The sequence below is a fragment of the Mustelus asterias genome, chromosome 5 (assembly GCF_964213995.1).
Source record: "Mustelus asterias chromosome 5, sMusAst1.hap1.1, whole genome shotgun sequence".
Classification (NCBI taxonomy): Eukaryota; Metazoa; Chordata; class Chondrichthyes; order Carcharhiniformes; family Triakidae; genus Mustelus; species Mustelus asterias.
The window spans coordinates 29,066,641-29,083,628 of NC_135805.1; the positions used below are offsets into that span (position 1 = coordinate 29,066,641).

The 16,988-nt window shown below is 43.2% G+C and overlaps 1 protein-coding gene across 3 annotated transcripts in view; it reads left to right on the forward strand.

The window, feature by feature from the left end:
* The window catches only part of rev3l (REV3 like, DNA directed polymerase zeta catalytic subunit), a 190,088-nt gene extending 176,869 nt beyond the window's left edge, over positions 1-13,219 (forward strand). For all 3 annotated transcript variants that reach the window (XM_078212338.1, XM_078212339.1, XM_078212340.1), the window contains 3 exons: positions 2,034-2,280; positions 9,726-9,935; positions 12,219-13,219. In XM_078212338.1, the coding sequence (XP_078068464.1) occupies positions 2,034-2,280; positions 9,726-9,935; positions 12,219-12,359 (598 nt within the window). In that variant the 3' untranslated portion in view covers positions 12,360-13,219. The remainder of the gene's footprint in view (positions 1-2,033; positions 2,281-9,725; positions 9,936-12,218) is intronic.
* The last annotated feature ends 3,769 nt before the right edge of the window (positions 13,220-16,988 follow it).

Sequence of the window (16,988 nt, forward strand, 5' to 3'; positions counted from 1 at the left end):
GAGGATGGTTGCTGCCTCCCCTGTGGGAGCTGAGACAGCAAAAGGCAGGCATTCCGATGCAGCACTGCTCCTGAAACAGGGGCAGCAGAGTTACTGGCACCTGGGGAGAATGCCATTCCACCTGCAGCCCTGCGCCCGCTCTTTTCGGTGACCGCTTTGTTCAGCGCCACAGAACCAACATTTCAGCACCATCTTGACAGTGTAAATGGTCAGATTCCACTGGAAATGACCCTTATTTTTGTCCCTGCCCTTGCTGAAGATTAACTGCTGTAATATCGTGGCTCACTGTTCAGAATGATGTTGGAACATCAGAAGATATCAATTCGAGTCATAAAACATTCAAAAAGAAAACTGTTCCAGGGGCTGCTGTGAATTCGGTCCGAAGCACTGCCTGAGAGGCAAGGTCTCATTCTGATGTGTCCTTTTTATGGAAACAAGCGCTCAAACTTTGAGTGGAGGGGGAAATATTGGTCCTTTACATTCTACACAATTACACTGCTTTTTTAAAACTGTTCCATTGTGCTTTCAAATCTTTCTAGTTCACATCCCTTTTACCTTTATTTATTAGTGTCATAAGTGGGCTTACATTAACACTGCAATGAAGTTACTGTGAAAATCCCCTAGTCGCCACACTCCGGTGCCTGTTCGGGTACACTGAGAGAGGATTTAGCATGGCCAATGCACCTAACCAGCACGTCTTTCAGACTGTGGGAGGAAACTGGAGCACCCGGAGGAAACCCACACAGATACGGGGAGAATGTGCAGATGCTGCACAGACAGTGACTCAAGCTGGGAATTGAACCCGGGTCCCTGGAGCTGTGAGACAGCAGGCTGACCACTGTGCCACCGTGCCGCCGTACCTTGTAACATACAGAAAAGCGATCCCAAAATCCATGCCCAATGGATAGTGTTTAGGTTGTCATTTGTATCACTTGTGTTCCTTCAGGTTGGAAAATGGGGAATCCAGGTCCATATATTCCACTTAAGTGAACAATATATGCAATGTCTGAATTTGTTCTTTTCAAACGTCTCCTGCATTTCTTAAGTCTTATTTTGGTGGGTGTGGGAGTTGGACCGTGGCCAGTCGCATGTCTCCACCTGCTTTGTATCTTTATGCTGTTCTGTGTCACTCGCTGCTGTGGTGGAATTTGAACTGTTCTGTGTTCAGTAGGTTGGTTGTACAATAGCCCAGTGTATTGAAAGTGGGCCAGAAAAGGACCGACATGCAAACAAATTCACAAGGTTTACTTGATCTCTCTGATTTCCTCCAGTCCCAATATTCCAGCCGGAATCTTCCAGGTCTTCAGTGCTATCTCGTTCCTCCTTCTGCCCTCATTGCTCCCTCCCTTGCATCTGTATCTTTAGGGATTTGCATTCTAATCAGTATTCTGTAACTTGATGTTGTGTCTCTGTGCACTGTTTGAGAGCACATTTCCACTCCATCTGACGAAGGAGCAGCGCTCCGAAAGCTTATGGTATTTGCTACCAAATAAACCTGTTGGACTTTAACCAGGTGTTGTGAGACTTCTTACTGTGCTCACCCCAGTCCAACACCAGCATCTCCACACCTGTATCTTGTAACATCCCTTCCTGGTTTTTGAAAAATATATGTATTGTCAAGTGCCAGGTCCATTGCCTGTAAAGTTCTGAGATGCCTTTACATTTTCTGTGTGTTACAGGAATGTACGATTTGCTTAGCAACATTCTGGAAGGGTATGTCTGTTTAATTTGTCATTTTTTTCAGCCTGCGGTTGAAGGATGCTTCCACGTGACGCCATCTGTTGGTTAATGCAGAATTTGCAGTGTCCAGTGAAGTTGCATTGAAGCAATTTGAATGGAATATTTTAAAACACAAAACATTAACACAAAAGGGCCTTCAAATCCCATTAATGCAATAAATCCTGATGAGTGCATCCGGGTAGAGGAAAGGGGCGAAGGAGCTATTGAAATAATGGTAGTCTTGCCAGGTCCTCACATTGAGGCAGTAAATATTAACTGCACAAATTGCTAACACTGGCCTTGCTTCTAAACAGGAGGATGCTGTCATATGATCGCCGTTCTGAGCCCAGGGCAGGCGAGAGAGTTCCTTACGTCATTGTGTATGGAGTGCCAGGCCTGCCCCTCATTCAGCTGGTCCGACGGCCGATTGAGGTGCTGCAGGATCCCAGCGTGAGACTGAATGCTACCTACTACATCATGAAACAGATCCTGCCACCCCTCAACAGGATATTCTCTCTGATCGGTGTGGATGTCTTCAGCTGGTACCATGAGTTACCCAGGGTAAGAATCACTCCGATTTCTCAAAACAAGCCAAAAGAGAAAATGCTGGAAAATCTCAGCAGGTCTGGCAGCATCTGTAAGGAGAGAAAAGAGCTTTGACAAAGGGTCACCTGGACTGGAAACGTCAACTCTTCTCTCTCCTTACAGATGCTGCCAGACCTGCTGAGACTTTCCAACATTTTTTTTGGCTTCAGATTCCAGCATCCGCAATAATTTGCTTTTTCCTCCAAGCAAGCATTAGATTTGTATCTTGTTTTCATTGATCTGCTCACTGAGTTGTATTTAAGTCTCAGACTATCGGGAATATCAACAAGACGCTAATGCAAAGGAGCTCAGAAAAGGCTGTTGTTCTGAACTGTGTTATTTTGCACTGTTACAATGATTGTCCACAGTGGGAGAAAGCTGGCCCAGTTCTCTCCCAATGGCTGCAGTGTCTGTTTCAGTGCCCACATTCACCTTGGTGGTTCATGCTCCCTCTTGATCAGGGAGTCTTGGTTACGTGATGAGACACAGTGCTGTTCAAGCACAGCAAACACAACACAATGGTAGATTGGTAAAAGGAACTGTTTCTGATCGTGATGAAGGAATGTTGGCCAGGATTTCCTACTGTTACAATTTAAAAAGAACAGCAGAAAAAACAGTTGTATAATCTCACTCCGTTTGGAAGATGGAAGGTCAGTCCTTTCTCAATGATCCAGTAACTCCATTTCTCAGCATGATACCAAAACTTAAAAATGGGGTGGCTATAAGTTTTCACTCTCTACGCTGCACGATTTCAGCTACAGAAGTAGGAGATCTGCTTTTGAATTGGCTTCTGCACGCCTGGGTTAGGAATGGAAGTAAATTGGTCAGTAATCCAGCTGGTGACAGTTATCCAGTGAGCCCAGTTATAGAGTATGCACAACAGTCACCTTGTATCAAATATCTCTCCCAACACTCCAGGCTCATCCGGGTACAATGGTCACTTGGACTAGCTGCTGGTGAGTTATCAGTAATTCTGAAGCCATACTCTAGAGGTGGCACAGTGGTTAGCACTGCTGTTTCTACCAATAAACCTGTTGGACTTTAACCTGGTGTTGTTAAACTTCTTACTGTGTTTCACAGCGCCAGGGACCCGGGTTCAATTCCCGGCTTGGGCTATTGTCTGCACGTTCTCCCTGTGTCTGCGTGTGTTTCCTCCCACAGTTCAAAGATGTGCGGGTTAGGTGGATTGGCCATGCTAAATTGACCCTAGTGTCAGGGGGATTAGCTAGGGTAAATGTGTGGGGTTACAGGACTAGGGTCTGGGTGGGATTGCGGTTGGTACAGATGCGATGGGCTGGAAGTCTCCTTCTGTACTGTAGGGATTCTATGATTCATACTCGAGGCCAGTTATTCCCTGTTCCAACCCCATACTGCACACATTTTACAATCCTGGATACATTTTTTCTAAGACTTGGGTTGGAAATTGGTTGCTAACTTGCTATTCACTGGCCTGGACAAATTGATCTATCCTTTCTCCAGGCTACTGGATGGGGTCACTAGACTTTGGAGGGGAATGGCCAGTGCTTCCAGGCTGAAGGCAGCCTCAGATTCTGTGGCCTGGCAAAAGAGTCGATGATGTTGAATGATGGCAGTCACAATCTAAACCAGAGTAACAAAGTGCATTTGAAATGTAGAAATAAAAGTTTAGATTTTATACCTCGTAATAAAGATATTGAGGTCTCGGGCTGCTTCCAGACTTGACCCTAGTCTGCCTTTTGGCTCATGTAGACCATAAGAAATAGGAACAGGAGTAGGCCATTCAGCCCTTCAAATCTGCTCTCCCATTCAAAAAGATCATGGCTGACTCACTAAATCCACTTTCCTGCTTTCTCTCCATAACACTTATCTCAGTTTTGAGAATGTTCAAGGACTCGCAGCTTTCTGGAGTAAAGAATTCCAAAGATTCACCACTCTTTTGAGAGGAAGAAATTCTTCCTCAAATCCATCTTAAATAACGCTATTCTGCAACCTCTGGTCCTCCACACTCCCATGAGTGGAAACATCCTCCCAACATTTACTTGTCTGACCCCTAAGAATCTTATGTTTCAATCCTATCACCTCTCATTCTTCTGAACTCCAAGGTGCACAAACCCAACCTTTAATCTTTTAATCTTTCCTCGTATGACATTCCCTCCATAACCGGTAACATCCTAGAAAGACTTCTCTGCACTGTCTCCAATATATATTTCCCTTAAATAAGGGGACCAAAACTGCGCACACTATTCTAAATGTGTCTTCGCTAATACCTTGTACAGCTACAACAACACTACTTTTGTACTCCAGCCACCTTGAAATAACAGCCAGTTTTCCATTTACTTTCTGCACCTGTGTGCTAGCATTCAGGGATTCATGAGCAAGGACCCCCAAGTCCCTTTGTCAAAGAGCTTTCCTCAGTCTCTCTCTCTCTAAATAATCTGGCTTCTGATTCTTTCTTCCAAAATGAGTAATCCCTTATCTTCCTGCATTGAATTCCATTTGCTAATGTTCTGCCCACTCACTTAACCTGTTAATATATCTTTGTAAACTATTTACATCCTCCTTACACTCTGTTTTCTCTCCCACCTTTGTATCATCCTCCATTTGACCACAGTACACGCTGTTCCATTCTCCAAATCATTAGTGTATATCGTGATGAGCTGCGGTCCCAGTACTGATCCCTGTGGCCCCCCCCAACTAGTTATTGCCCTTATTGCTATTCGCTGCTTCGGAATTAACATCAGAACTAACACCCGTTTAAATCTGAGCTAGCGCTGCTTCTTTGTCACAACTCGGATCATCTTTTCCATGGATTAATTCATCTCTCTGTTCCAAACCACCTGCACAATGCGACCCTGTATCCTGTTCTCGTATAGTATGTCTGAAAGCACTCAACCTGATCTCTTTCTAATACTCATCCAGAATAAAATGACCTTGCAGATCCATTAATGTTTAAACTATTCTAACTAGTGTTTCTGTAATTATAAGTAGCTTGCATTTTAAATTTTTGATCCACTTGGATGAATGGCTGTACAGAGCACGGACAAAATCGGAACAATACCAATACATAGCAACGCGTATAGTCAGATTAAAATTCTACTGAGGGAGGGGCTCGTGTTGAATGCCAGGTTTATAATTCAGTACAGATTCAAGGTGAACGCACACAGTACAGAAGATGACTGAAAAAGGGACAAGCGGCAGATATGAGAATAGATTAGTTGCTAACAAAAAAAGCCCAAAATTCTTTAAAAGCATCTGTAGGGTGAAGATATTCGAAGGAAGGATGGGGGCAAATTAAGACTCAACAAGGAGATCATCTTGTGGGGGCAGAGATGTACTAAATACTTTGCATCTGATTTCAGTAAAGCACAGGATGTTGCCCATGTCACTGGATTTGATTTGGTTTATTATTGTCACATGTATTGGGATACAGTGAAAAGTATTCTTTCTTGTGCGCTGTACAGACAAAGTATACCATTCATAGAGTACATAGAAGAGAAGGAAAGGAGAGAGTATGGAATATAGTGTTACAGTCATAGCAAGGGTATAGAGAAAGAGCAACTTAATATACGATAGGTCCATTCAAAAGTCTGATGGCAGCAGGGAAGAAGCTGTTCTTGAGAGGGTCGATAGTTGGAGAGGAGAAGGTGGTCGAGAAATTGGATAAGATACAAATAGGAGGCACTGAAAAGGTTAATATTGAACAAAGAGGAAAATAGTCACCCAGTCTGGATAGGATGTATCTAGGATGCTGAGGGAAGTAAATGTGGAAAGTATAGAAGTTTTGGTTGCAATTTTCCAACCCCCCTCGTATTCGAGAGTGGTGGCACAGGTCTGGAGAATTGTAAACATTTAAATCCGTCTTCAAGAAAAGGGAAATGATTAAACCCAAGGACTCCAGGCCGGTTGGCCTGGCGACAGCCCGAGGGAATAGTTTGAGACATATTTGTGACTTAGAAAAATATGAGCTAATAAAAGAAGGCTGCATAGATATAGAAACCCTACAGTGCAGAAGGAGGCCATTCGGCCCATCAGATCTGCACCGACCACAATCCCACCCAGGCCCTACCTCCACATATTTACCCGCTAATCCCTCTAACCTACGCATCTCAGGATTCTAAGGGGCAATTTTTAACCTGGCCAATCAACCTAACCCGCACATCTTTGGACTGTGGGAGGAAACCGGGGCACCCGGAGGAAACCCATGCAGACACGAGAATGTGCAAACTCCACACAGACAGTGACCCAAGCCGGGAATCGAACCCAGGTCCCTGGAGCTGTGAAGCAGCAGTGCTAACCACTGCGCTACCGTGCCGCCCGTTGAAGCCCATCATGTTTGACTAACTTAATGATGGCATGGTTGATGATGTATCATGGACTTAGAAAAGGCAATTGATAGTATCATATAATGGACATTTTATCAAAATTGAAGAGCATAAGATTAAAGTGGCTGCTTAAGAAATTGGCTGAGGAATAAAAAGTAGAGGGTAGAATAGTTCTTCAGTCTGGGCAGGAGATAGTGCGGTCCCCCAGGGTTTGCCTATTGTGATAACTAAGATGTTTTAAACTGGGAATTAGTCCCAACTCCATCCCGTTCACCCTTTCCAAAGCTTCTAAACCTGCTATGTGCGGGAACCAAAACAGACTCAGTATTTTAATTGAGGGTTAACTGAGGTTTTGTGTCAAAATAGCGTGCTGTGTCTCGTAATTAACTGTTCTGTAAGTGTACCCCGACACCTTGGTCTCTCCAGTAAACACCTCACAGAATTGTACGTGGGCTTTCGCACTTCAGCACTAAAGGTGTCATTCCTTGAGCACAGATTTGTGGACCTGTGTCTAAGTTTGTTATAATGGATGGCTTTGTTAGGACAGCAGGACCTGCTCTTACCTTGTAAGTACAGAGCCTGGGTTACAGCCCAGTGACAACAACATTGCCAATATTTCAGATTTCCAGAACTGCAGCATTTTGCTTTTATTAGAAACATAGAAACGTTACCGATCGTCTGTCTGCATTGAAGTGTCTGGAATGTGCTGCCAGAGGAAGTGGTGGAAGCAGATACAATAGCAATGTTTGAGGCATAGAAATCATAGATCATAGAAACCCTACACCACAGAAAGAGGCCATTCGGCCCATCGAGTCTGCACCGACCACAATCCCACCCAAGCCCTACCCCCATACCCCTACATATTTTACCCACTAATCCCTCTAACCTATGCATCTCAAGACACTAAGGGCAATTTTAGCATGGCCAATCAACCTAACCCGCACATCTTTGGACTGTGGGAGGAAACCAGAGCACCCGGAGGAAACCCACGCAGACACGAGAAGAATGTGCAAACTCCACACAGACAGTGACCCAAGTCGGGAATCGAACCCAGGTCCCTGGAGCTGTGAAGCAGCAGTGCTAACCACTGTGCTACCGTGCCGCCTCACTCTTGACAGATACATCAATAGGCCGGGAATAAAGGGATACAGACGGCGTAGAGGCAAAAGGTCTTTAGAAAAGTATCATGCGTTGGCGCAGGCTTGGTGGGCCGAAGGGCCTGTTCCTGTGCTGTACTGTTCTTTGACAGTCTAATTCATGATGGGTGTGACTGTTACATACTTCCAAATAAAGAACAACAGTCAGCAAATTGTAAACTTGCTTTTTGCCATGGAGATGTCTGCCTGTCATCTCATTTTGATTTTATCTGAATACTTTAAAAGAAAGTAGAAAGAAACTTAAGCAAGGAGTAAGGAGGGCTAAAAGGGGTCAAGAAAAATCATTGGCCAGCAGGATTAAGGAAAATCTCAAGGCTTTTTCCATATATAAAGAGCAAGAGGGTAGCCAGGGAGAGGGTTGGCCCACTCAAGGACAAGGGAGGGAATCAATGCATGGAGCCAGAGAAAATGGACGAGGTATTAAATGAGTACTTTGAGTCAGTATTCACCAAAGAGAAGGATTTGGTGTAATGATGAATCTGGGAAAGGGTGTGCAGTTTGAATCATGTTGAGATCAAAAAGGAGGTGGTATTGGGGTTCCTGAGAAATATTAAGGTAGACAAGTCCCCAGGGCCTGATGGGATATACCCCAAAATACTGAGTGGCAAGGGAGGAAATTGCTGGGGCCTTGAGAGAAATATTTGTATCCTCACTGGCTACAGGGGAGGTCCCAGTAAGAGTTTTAACAACACCAGGTTAAAGTCCAACAGCTTTATTTGGTAGCAAATACCATTAGCTTTCGGAGCGCTGCTCCTTCGTCAGATGGAGTGGAAATGTGCTCTCAAACAGGGCATTTCGTAGAAGACAGAGGGTAGCAGTGGGAGGGTGTGTTTCTGAATGGAGGGCTGTGACAAGTGGCATTCCTCAGGGATCAGTGCTGGGACCTTTGCTGTTTGTAATATATATAAATGATTTGGAGGAAAAGGTAACTGGATTGATTAGTAAGTTTGCGGACGACACAAAGGTTGGTGGATTTGCGGATAGCGATGAGGACCATCAGAGGATACAGCAGGATGCAGATCGGTTGGTGGCTTGGGCGGAGAGATGGCAGATGGAGTTTAATCCGGATAAATGTGAGGTAATGCATTTTGGAAGGCCTAATAAAGATAGGAAATATACAGTAAATGGCAGAACCCTTAAGAGTATTGAAAGGCAGAGGGATCTGGGTGTACAGGTACACAGGTCACTGAAAGTGGCAACGCAGGTGGAGAAGGTAGTCAAGAAGGCATACGGCATGCTTGCCTTCATTGGCCGGGGCATTGAGTTTAAAAATTGGCAAGTCGTGTTGCAGCTTCATAGAACTTTAGTTAGGCCGCACTTGAATATAGTGTTCAATTCTGGTTGCCACACTACCAGAAGGATGTGGAGGCTTTGGAGAGGTTACAGAAAAGATTTACCAGAGTGTTGCCTGGTATGGAGGGCATTAGCTATGAGAAGAGGTTGGAGAAACTTGGTTTGTTCTCACTGGAGTGACGGAGGTTGAGGGGCGACCTGATAGAAGTCTACAAGATTATGAGGGGCATGGACAGAGTCTGTCAGGGGATAGTCAGAAACTTTTTCCCAGGGTGGAAGAGTCCATTACCAGGGGGCATAGGTTTAAGGTGCGAGGGACAAGGTTTAAAGGAGATGTACGAGGCAAGTTTTTTACACAGAGGGTGGTGGGTACCTGGAACATTCTGCCAGGGGATGTAGTGGAAGAAGATACGATAGTGACTTTTAAGGGGCGTCTGGACAAATACATGAATAGGATGGGAATAGAGGGATATGGAAGGGTAGGGGGTTTTAGTTCAGTCGGGCAGCATGGTCGGTGCAGGCTTGGAGGGCCGAAAGGCCTGTTCCTGTGCTGTAATTTTCTTCTTTTATTTTTTGAAACAGTCTTCTACACTACAAACCTACACTCAAAATGTAAAGCAACTAAATCAAGTGCTCCTAATCTTTATGTTTAACCTGGTTTTTTTTTTAGGTCCAGAAGGCATTTTCCACAGCTCGCAATATACAGGATAGTCGTAAAGGAACTATCTCCCAGTATTTCACCACCTTGCACTGTCCAGTCTGTGATGAGTTGACCCAGCTAGGTATCTGTAGCAAGTGTCGAAGCAATCCTCAGCAAGTGGCTGTGATCCTTCACCAGGAGATTCGAGAGTGGGAATGGAAACAAGCTCAGCTGCTAAAGGTACTTGTGCTCAATTTTTAAAACTTAGAAGATAAGCGGGTGCTCTGCCTAAAAAGCAAAGGCTGAAACAACATAAGGGATCTAAATGGACAACCATTTAAAATTCTCTTAATGAATCTCACGAGCAATTTTAACAATAAATAAATTGAACATTTTAGGCTAGATTTTCCTCCCCATTCTACCCCAGAATAGCAGAGTGTCTGATGGTGAAGCCTACTGCTGCCTAGCCCTGACTGCAATTCCTTTTTCTCTCTCACTCTCGCTCGAGGTTTCTCTCCCTTTCTCCCTCACTTGAGGTCCTTCTTTTGGGGTCTTCCTTTCTCTCTCTCTCTGTTTTAATCCCCTTATTTGAGGAGAGATTTTCTTTCATTGGAAGCAATTCAGAGAAGGTTCAGTAGGATGTTCGCCGGTATGGAGGGATTGTCTTATGAGGAAAGGTTAAACAGGTTGGGACTCATTGGAATTTAGAAGAATGAGAGGGGATTTCATTGAAACATATAGGATTCTTAAGGGGCTTGACAGGCTAAATGCTGAGAGGATGTTCCCCCTCATGGGAGAGTCTACAACCAGAGGGCATAGTCTCAGAATAAAGGGGCACCAATTTAAGACTCCTTGCCACAGAGAGCTATGGGAGCAAAGTCCTTCCGTATATTTAAGGCTGAAAGAGATTTTTGATTAGTAAGGGAATCGAGGGTTATGATTGGGAAATATATATGGGAAAGGGCAGGAAAGTGGACATGAGGAATGTTGGATTATCCGTAATCCTATTGAATGGTGGAGCAGGCTCGAGGGGTCAAACGGCCAACTGCTGTTCCTACTTTCCTTGAATATTTACCTTTAGTGGTTATCTATAAATTCTATGGACTGAGCACTAATTCAGAAGACTTATTTTCAACATCCCTTGTATAAACAAGTGTCTGAGATTTAAGTTTGAGGTTTTCTTTTGGGGTCCTGATGAACATGGCTGAAACGCCATCAATTCTGTGATTTGTGTTTGTGAGTGCTTCCAGCATGTGTAATGACTCTTTGCAGTGACAAGATTTCAAATAGAAGTTTATTCCTTCCTTGTCTTCATCTCCACTGTCTCATTGTCCAATCCCCTCTCTATCTCCCTCCTTTCTGTGTCTTTTGAGAGTCTATAAGAACATACAAACTAGGAGCAGGAGTAGGCCATCTGACCCCTCGAGCCTGCTCCGCCATTTAATGAGATCATGGCTGATCTTTAGCTCCACTTACCCGCCTGCTCACCATAACCCTTAATTCCTTTACTGTTCAAAAATTTATCTATCCTTGCCTTAAAAACATTAAATGAGGTAGTCTCAACTGCTTCACTGGGCAGGGAATTCCACAGATTCACAACCCTTTGGTTGAAGAAGTTCCTCCTCAACTCAGTCCTAAATCTGCTTCCCCTTATTTTGAGGCCATGATCCCTAGTTCTAGATTCACCTGCCAGTGGAAACAATCTCCCTGCTTCTATCTTATCTATTCCCTTCATAAACCAGTCCTCTCAACCCCAGAATCAACCTAGTGAATCTCCTCTGCACCCCCTCCAGTGCCAGTATATCCTTTCTCAAATAAGGAGACCAAAACTGTACACAGTATTCCAGGTGTGGCCTCACCAGCACCTTATACAGCTGCAACATAACCTCCTTGCTTTTAAACCCCATCCCTCTAGCAATGAAGGACAAAATTCCATTGGCCGCCTTAATTACCTGCTGCACCTGCAAACCACCTTTTTGTGATTCTTGCACAAGGACACCCAGATCCCTCTGCACAGCAGCATGCTACAATTTTTTTCCCATTTAAATAATAGTCCATTTTGCTGTTATTCCTACCAAAATGGATGACCTCGCATTTGCCAACATTGTACTCCATCTGCCAGACCCCCGCCCACTCGCTTAGCCTATCTATATCCCTCTGCAGACCTTCAGTGTGCTCTGCACATTTTTCTCTGCCATCTTAGTGTCTTCTGTGAACTTTGACACACTACACTCAGTCCCCAACTCCAAATCATCTATGTAATGCATGTATTTTTCACCTCCCCCTCTCCTCTGTACCACTTTTAGCTCTCCCACTTTGAAAACCAAATGCACCAAGATAATGGCTTATGGAAAGTCAGGAAGTTAAGCTAACTTACATGAGTTGCATTTTTGAATTGTGATGTCAAACACCATTCTGTGGTTGGTTTGCTGTTAATTTCTAATGCCTAACAGACTGCAGTTGTTAAGAACTCTTTGTCTTCTTTTGAGTAGCTGATTAGTCATGAATTTGTTTTGTTTTTAGATTTGCAGGAATTGCACGGGCTGTGTGGATAGACAAGTTCAGTGTGTGTCGCTGGATTGCCCAGTCCTGTATAAGCTGTTCAGCGTCACTCGTGACCTTACAAAGGCCCCATATCTTCATCAATTGTTGGACCAGTTTTAACAACTCGAATCCACTTGGGGCATTGGCTGGGGCACGTGGCCGATTTTGCTCATTTGCATTTTTATTGTGTGCACAGCAATCCTGGTCGTGGTGAGTTGTGCCATGACTGCAAAAGCTGAGCTTTTACAGCCGACTCAGTTGAAGCGTTTGCCATATCTACTTTTGTGTGAACAGTACGCTGTCTGTTGCAGTGCCGAGGAAGGGTCTATTAGGTAATCATTTCACTTGTTGGGAGATCTTTTTTTTTAAAAGCTAAAATTGTGAACCTGTATCATTTCCATTGTAATGGGTGATTGAACAGCCCTGTAAATAAGTGTACAGTAATATTTCATATGCAATTATGGTAAATGGAGTTCTGATCTATGGGCACTGAAATGGGGGTAATTATCAATGGTGCAAATTTCAAGCTGCGTATGTTTACAGATGATTTTCTACTATATTGAAGTTTTATGTGTTGTATGTTTTAACAACTTTTTTCAATTATATATATTTTTTGTTTACTTTTTTTGATAGTTGCTTTCTCTAGTGTGCACCGTAGTAAACTTGCAGTACAAAATGTAGCAGTTTGTTAAGAGCACTGTCATGTTGATGTTTCTGGGTGCTTTGCTACGAAAACAATCATGGCTAGACAAGATTTTGGAAACAGTGCTGTGTGGGGTTGTTGCAATATCTTGATTATTTATTCGGATTATATATTATGGCACTTCATGTCCTTTTTAAAAGTTTATATTGTTTTCAAAGAAAAGCTTAACAAGTTTCTCATTATGTCCAGTCTGATTTGCCAAAATTTGTACAAATGAGGTACTTTTTTTCAATGGTTGTAAAGTTGTATGGAAATATAAAGGAATTATATGATCCTGTTTATTTTGTAGCTTCTGATTTGTTGGACTCTTCTAACCATCCTGTGAACTTTGGAATTTTTCTTTCAAAAATATTTTTTGACATTGTCGCTGAATTAGAATAAATCAGATTATTAAAAATGTACCTTGTTTGAAAAACCAGGTGGTCTGTTTTGGGGGTGGGAAATCAAACTGTGGGACACACATGGACTGGCAAAGACCATGGGAACTTGCACTCGAGAATTCCTCATGTCCCCTATTCCCCGTTTGTTCATATGCCTCTCGATAAGTCTTAAATGTCGCTAACGTATCTGCCTCAACCACCTCACTTGGCAATGCATTCCAGGCCCCCACCACCCTCTGTAAAAAAAAATCTTCCCCTGCACATCTCCACTGAAACTTTCTCCCCCTTATCTTGAACTTGTGCACCCTTGTGATTGTCATTTCTGTCCTGGGAAGAAGCTTCCAACTGTTCACCCTATCTATACCCCTCATAATTTTATCAGGTCGTCCCTCAGCCTCTGTCTTTCCAGGGAGAACAATGCCAGTTTATTCAATCTCTCAAACTGAAAGAAACTTCAGGACAATTCTGAAAAGAATTGGTACCGCTTTGATTTGCCGCACAGTGTAGGTTAAAAACCGACCTGGAGTGGGCCCAGAAGAAAATTCCTGAAACCAGGATATTGTTCCTAGGGATGTTTCTTTAACCAGTTCAAGATTCTTCATTTTCAACAGGAAAATTGCAACTTAATTTTGTGATTCAACTCCAGTTGGCTGATAGTTATTTTGGTTTCCGGCCATAATAACTTTAAAAGCATCTTTATCCGATGGGTATTGTGCCATCAACATTTGAGACTTGTGAAAATCCAGGAAAAGGATCAGGGTCACAGTGTAATGTTGGTTATGCAGGTTTGAGTGCAATTAACCCAGCAACACGCACATTTACTCAATTGCTATATTTTTTACATTGACTCAACAATACAAATCAATCCGTAAATACAGAATTCTTCCCAGGTGGAAAGGCTTTAATTTGTAGATGTGCATTGGAATATGGATTCCATGGTACAATGGCCACAACCGTTAAATGTCACAAAAAGATTCAGACAGCGAGTAAATGAAAGGATTTGTTCAATACTCTCATTGAAGAAACAAGTACATATATCTCCAGTGAGATAACAAATGAAAATGTAGAGGAATCTCTGATTCCGGCACGCTGACACACATTTTACATAACTTGGAAGCTTTGTTGCCTTTTGAAAGGATTAATAAAGCTCCTCTTCTAAGTTTCTGAAGTTACATAGGTGTCACAAACTGCAGAAATTTCACCCATCCACTGAAAAGCAGATCAGTGTACTTGTTAAGGAGGGTGCCTGCAGTTTCATGTTAAGATCTATATCAAAACAACTGGTGCAGTCTTTACTTATTAATCAGTGAGAGGTATCCTAATATTCACAACTCTCTTCATTATCAAAGTACAGGACTCGTGGAAATACCACAGTTCAGCTAGCAATTCCATCATACATCCAATGGACAGTAACTAGTTTGCCATTCAACTACATCCATCAAATTCAGAATTATTACTCTGCCTAAAGGATCATAGTGGAACTCCCTCTGCCTCTCATGTGATGAGGATTCTAACATTCATTTACGAGGAGGGGGGGCAGGGGTGCGTGTGTAAAATGGCACATTTTAGGAGAATATTTCCATTGTGCAATAGCTACTGCTCAATAAACCAGATTACAGCAAATTGGTATTATGATTTGTGATAATTTGTCAGTAATTAAAGCAGAGCTTCTTTGCTGGATATAAAGAAGGCATTGGTAGCTGATACATTTCATTGTAAGCAGCCATTTGTACAAGTTTGATTTTCAGTGTAAATGAATTCCAGTTTAACTGTTAAGGCCATATCCTCTGGAACTCCCAGTGATGAGATTTATAAAACCTGATTAAGTTGGCGTAAAATATCCCAGTGCAACAGAACTGATCAGCTACTGAACTTATTCCTGTACTACAAAACAATTTCATCCACAATCATCAGTGCTATTCACTACCTGTGACATGCTGCACACATCAGTCATGTAAAGCAAGTAAACTTGGAACTCATTTTAGTCAAGGCAATAATGACCGATTCTGTTATGTATGAGATTGCATTCCCCTCACTTGCCCAACAGGCAAGACAGATGAACTTTGAGCCTTAATTCATGTGTGGAACTTGAATGTGGTTGCAGTGATAGAGACTTGGTTAAAAGGACAGGACTGGCAGCTGAATATTCTGGGGTATAAGTGTTTAGGTGTGACAGAGGAGGGGCTAGAAGAGGTGGGGGAGTAGCAATACTGGTTAGGGAGCATATTACAGCGGTACAGAGGGTGGACAATTTGGAAGGATCATGGAACGAGACACTGGGGGTAGAACTCAAACAGGAAGGGCACAGTCACTATGCTGGGGGTATACTACAGGCCCAACAGCGCACGGGAAGTTGAGGAACGGATATGTAAGGAGACTCTGGACAGGTGTAGAAAAAATAGGGTTGTTGTAGTGGAAGACTTTAATTTCCCTTATATAGACTGGAAATCCCTTGGGGCTGGGGGTCCGGATGGGGATGAATTTGTAAAATGTGTCCAGGAAGGTTCTTTGGAACAATATGTTGATAGTCCAACGAGAGAGGGGGCTATACTGGACCTAGTACTGGGGAATGAGCCCGGTCAGGTCATCAAAGTTTCAGTGGGGGAACATGTGGCGAAGTGACCACAATTCTCTAAACTTTCGGATTGTCATGGAAAAGGATGAGTGTTGTCCTATGGATAAGGTGCTGAATTGGGGGAAGGCTAACTATAGCTGGATTAGGCAGCTGTTGATTGAGAGAGGCTGTTCGAGGGTAAATCCACATCTGGCACGTGGGAGTCTTTTAAGGAGCAGTTGATAGGAGTGCAGGACAGGCATATATATGCCTGTAAAAAGGACAGGAAAGGATAACCAGAGAAATTGTGGGTCTAATCAAAAAGAAAAGAGGCATACATAAGGTCCAGGCAGCTAAAAACAGATGAAGCACTAGAGGAATACGGAGAAAGTAGAAAAGAACTCAAACAGGGACTTAGAAAGGAAAAAAGGGGTCACTAAATGTCCTTGGCAGACAGGATTAAGGAGAATCCCAAGGCATTTTAATACATACGTTAGGAACAAGAGGGTTGTCAGAGAAAGAGTCAGACCTCTCCAGAACAAAGATGGGGAATTATGCTTGGAACCCAAGGAAGTAGGTGAGATCCTAAATGAATACTTTACATCAGTATTCACAAAGGAGAGGGACACGTTGATTGGTAGTGTCTCAGAGGGATGTGTAGACCCGTTAGAACAAATCGCAATTACAAGGGAGGAAATGTTAGGTGTTTTAGGAAGCATTAAGGTAGACAAATCCCCAGGGCCAGATGGCATCTGTCCTAGATTACTGAGAGAGACAAGAGATGGAATTGCTGGGCCTCCAACAGAAATCTTTGTTTCTTCATTGGACACAGGTGAGGTCCCAGAGGATTGGAGGATAGCAAATGTGGTCCCGTTATTTAAGAAGGGTAGCAAGGATAACCCAGGTAATTATAGGTCAGTGAGCTTGACATCCATGGTAGGGAATTGTTGGAGAAGATTCTTAGAGATAGGATCTATACACATTTAGAACTGAATAGTCTCATTAGCCATAGACAACATGGTTTAATACGAGGGAGGTCATGCCTCACTAATTTGGTTGAGTTTTTTTGAGGTGACAAAAATGATTTGCAAGGCAAGGGCCGTGGATGTCAT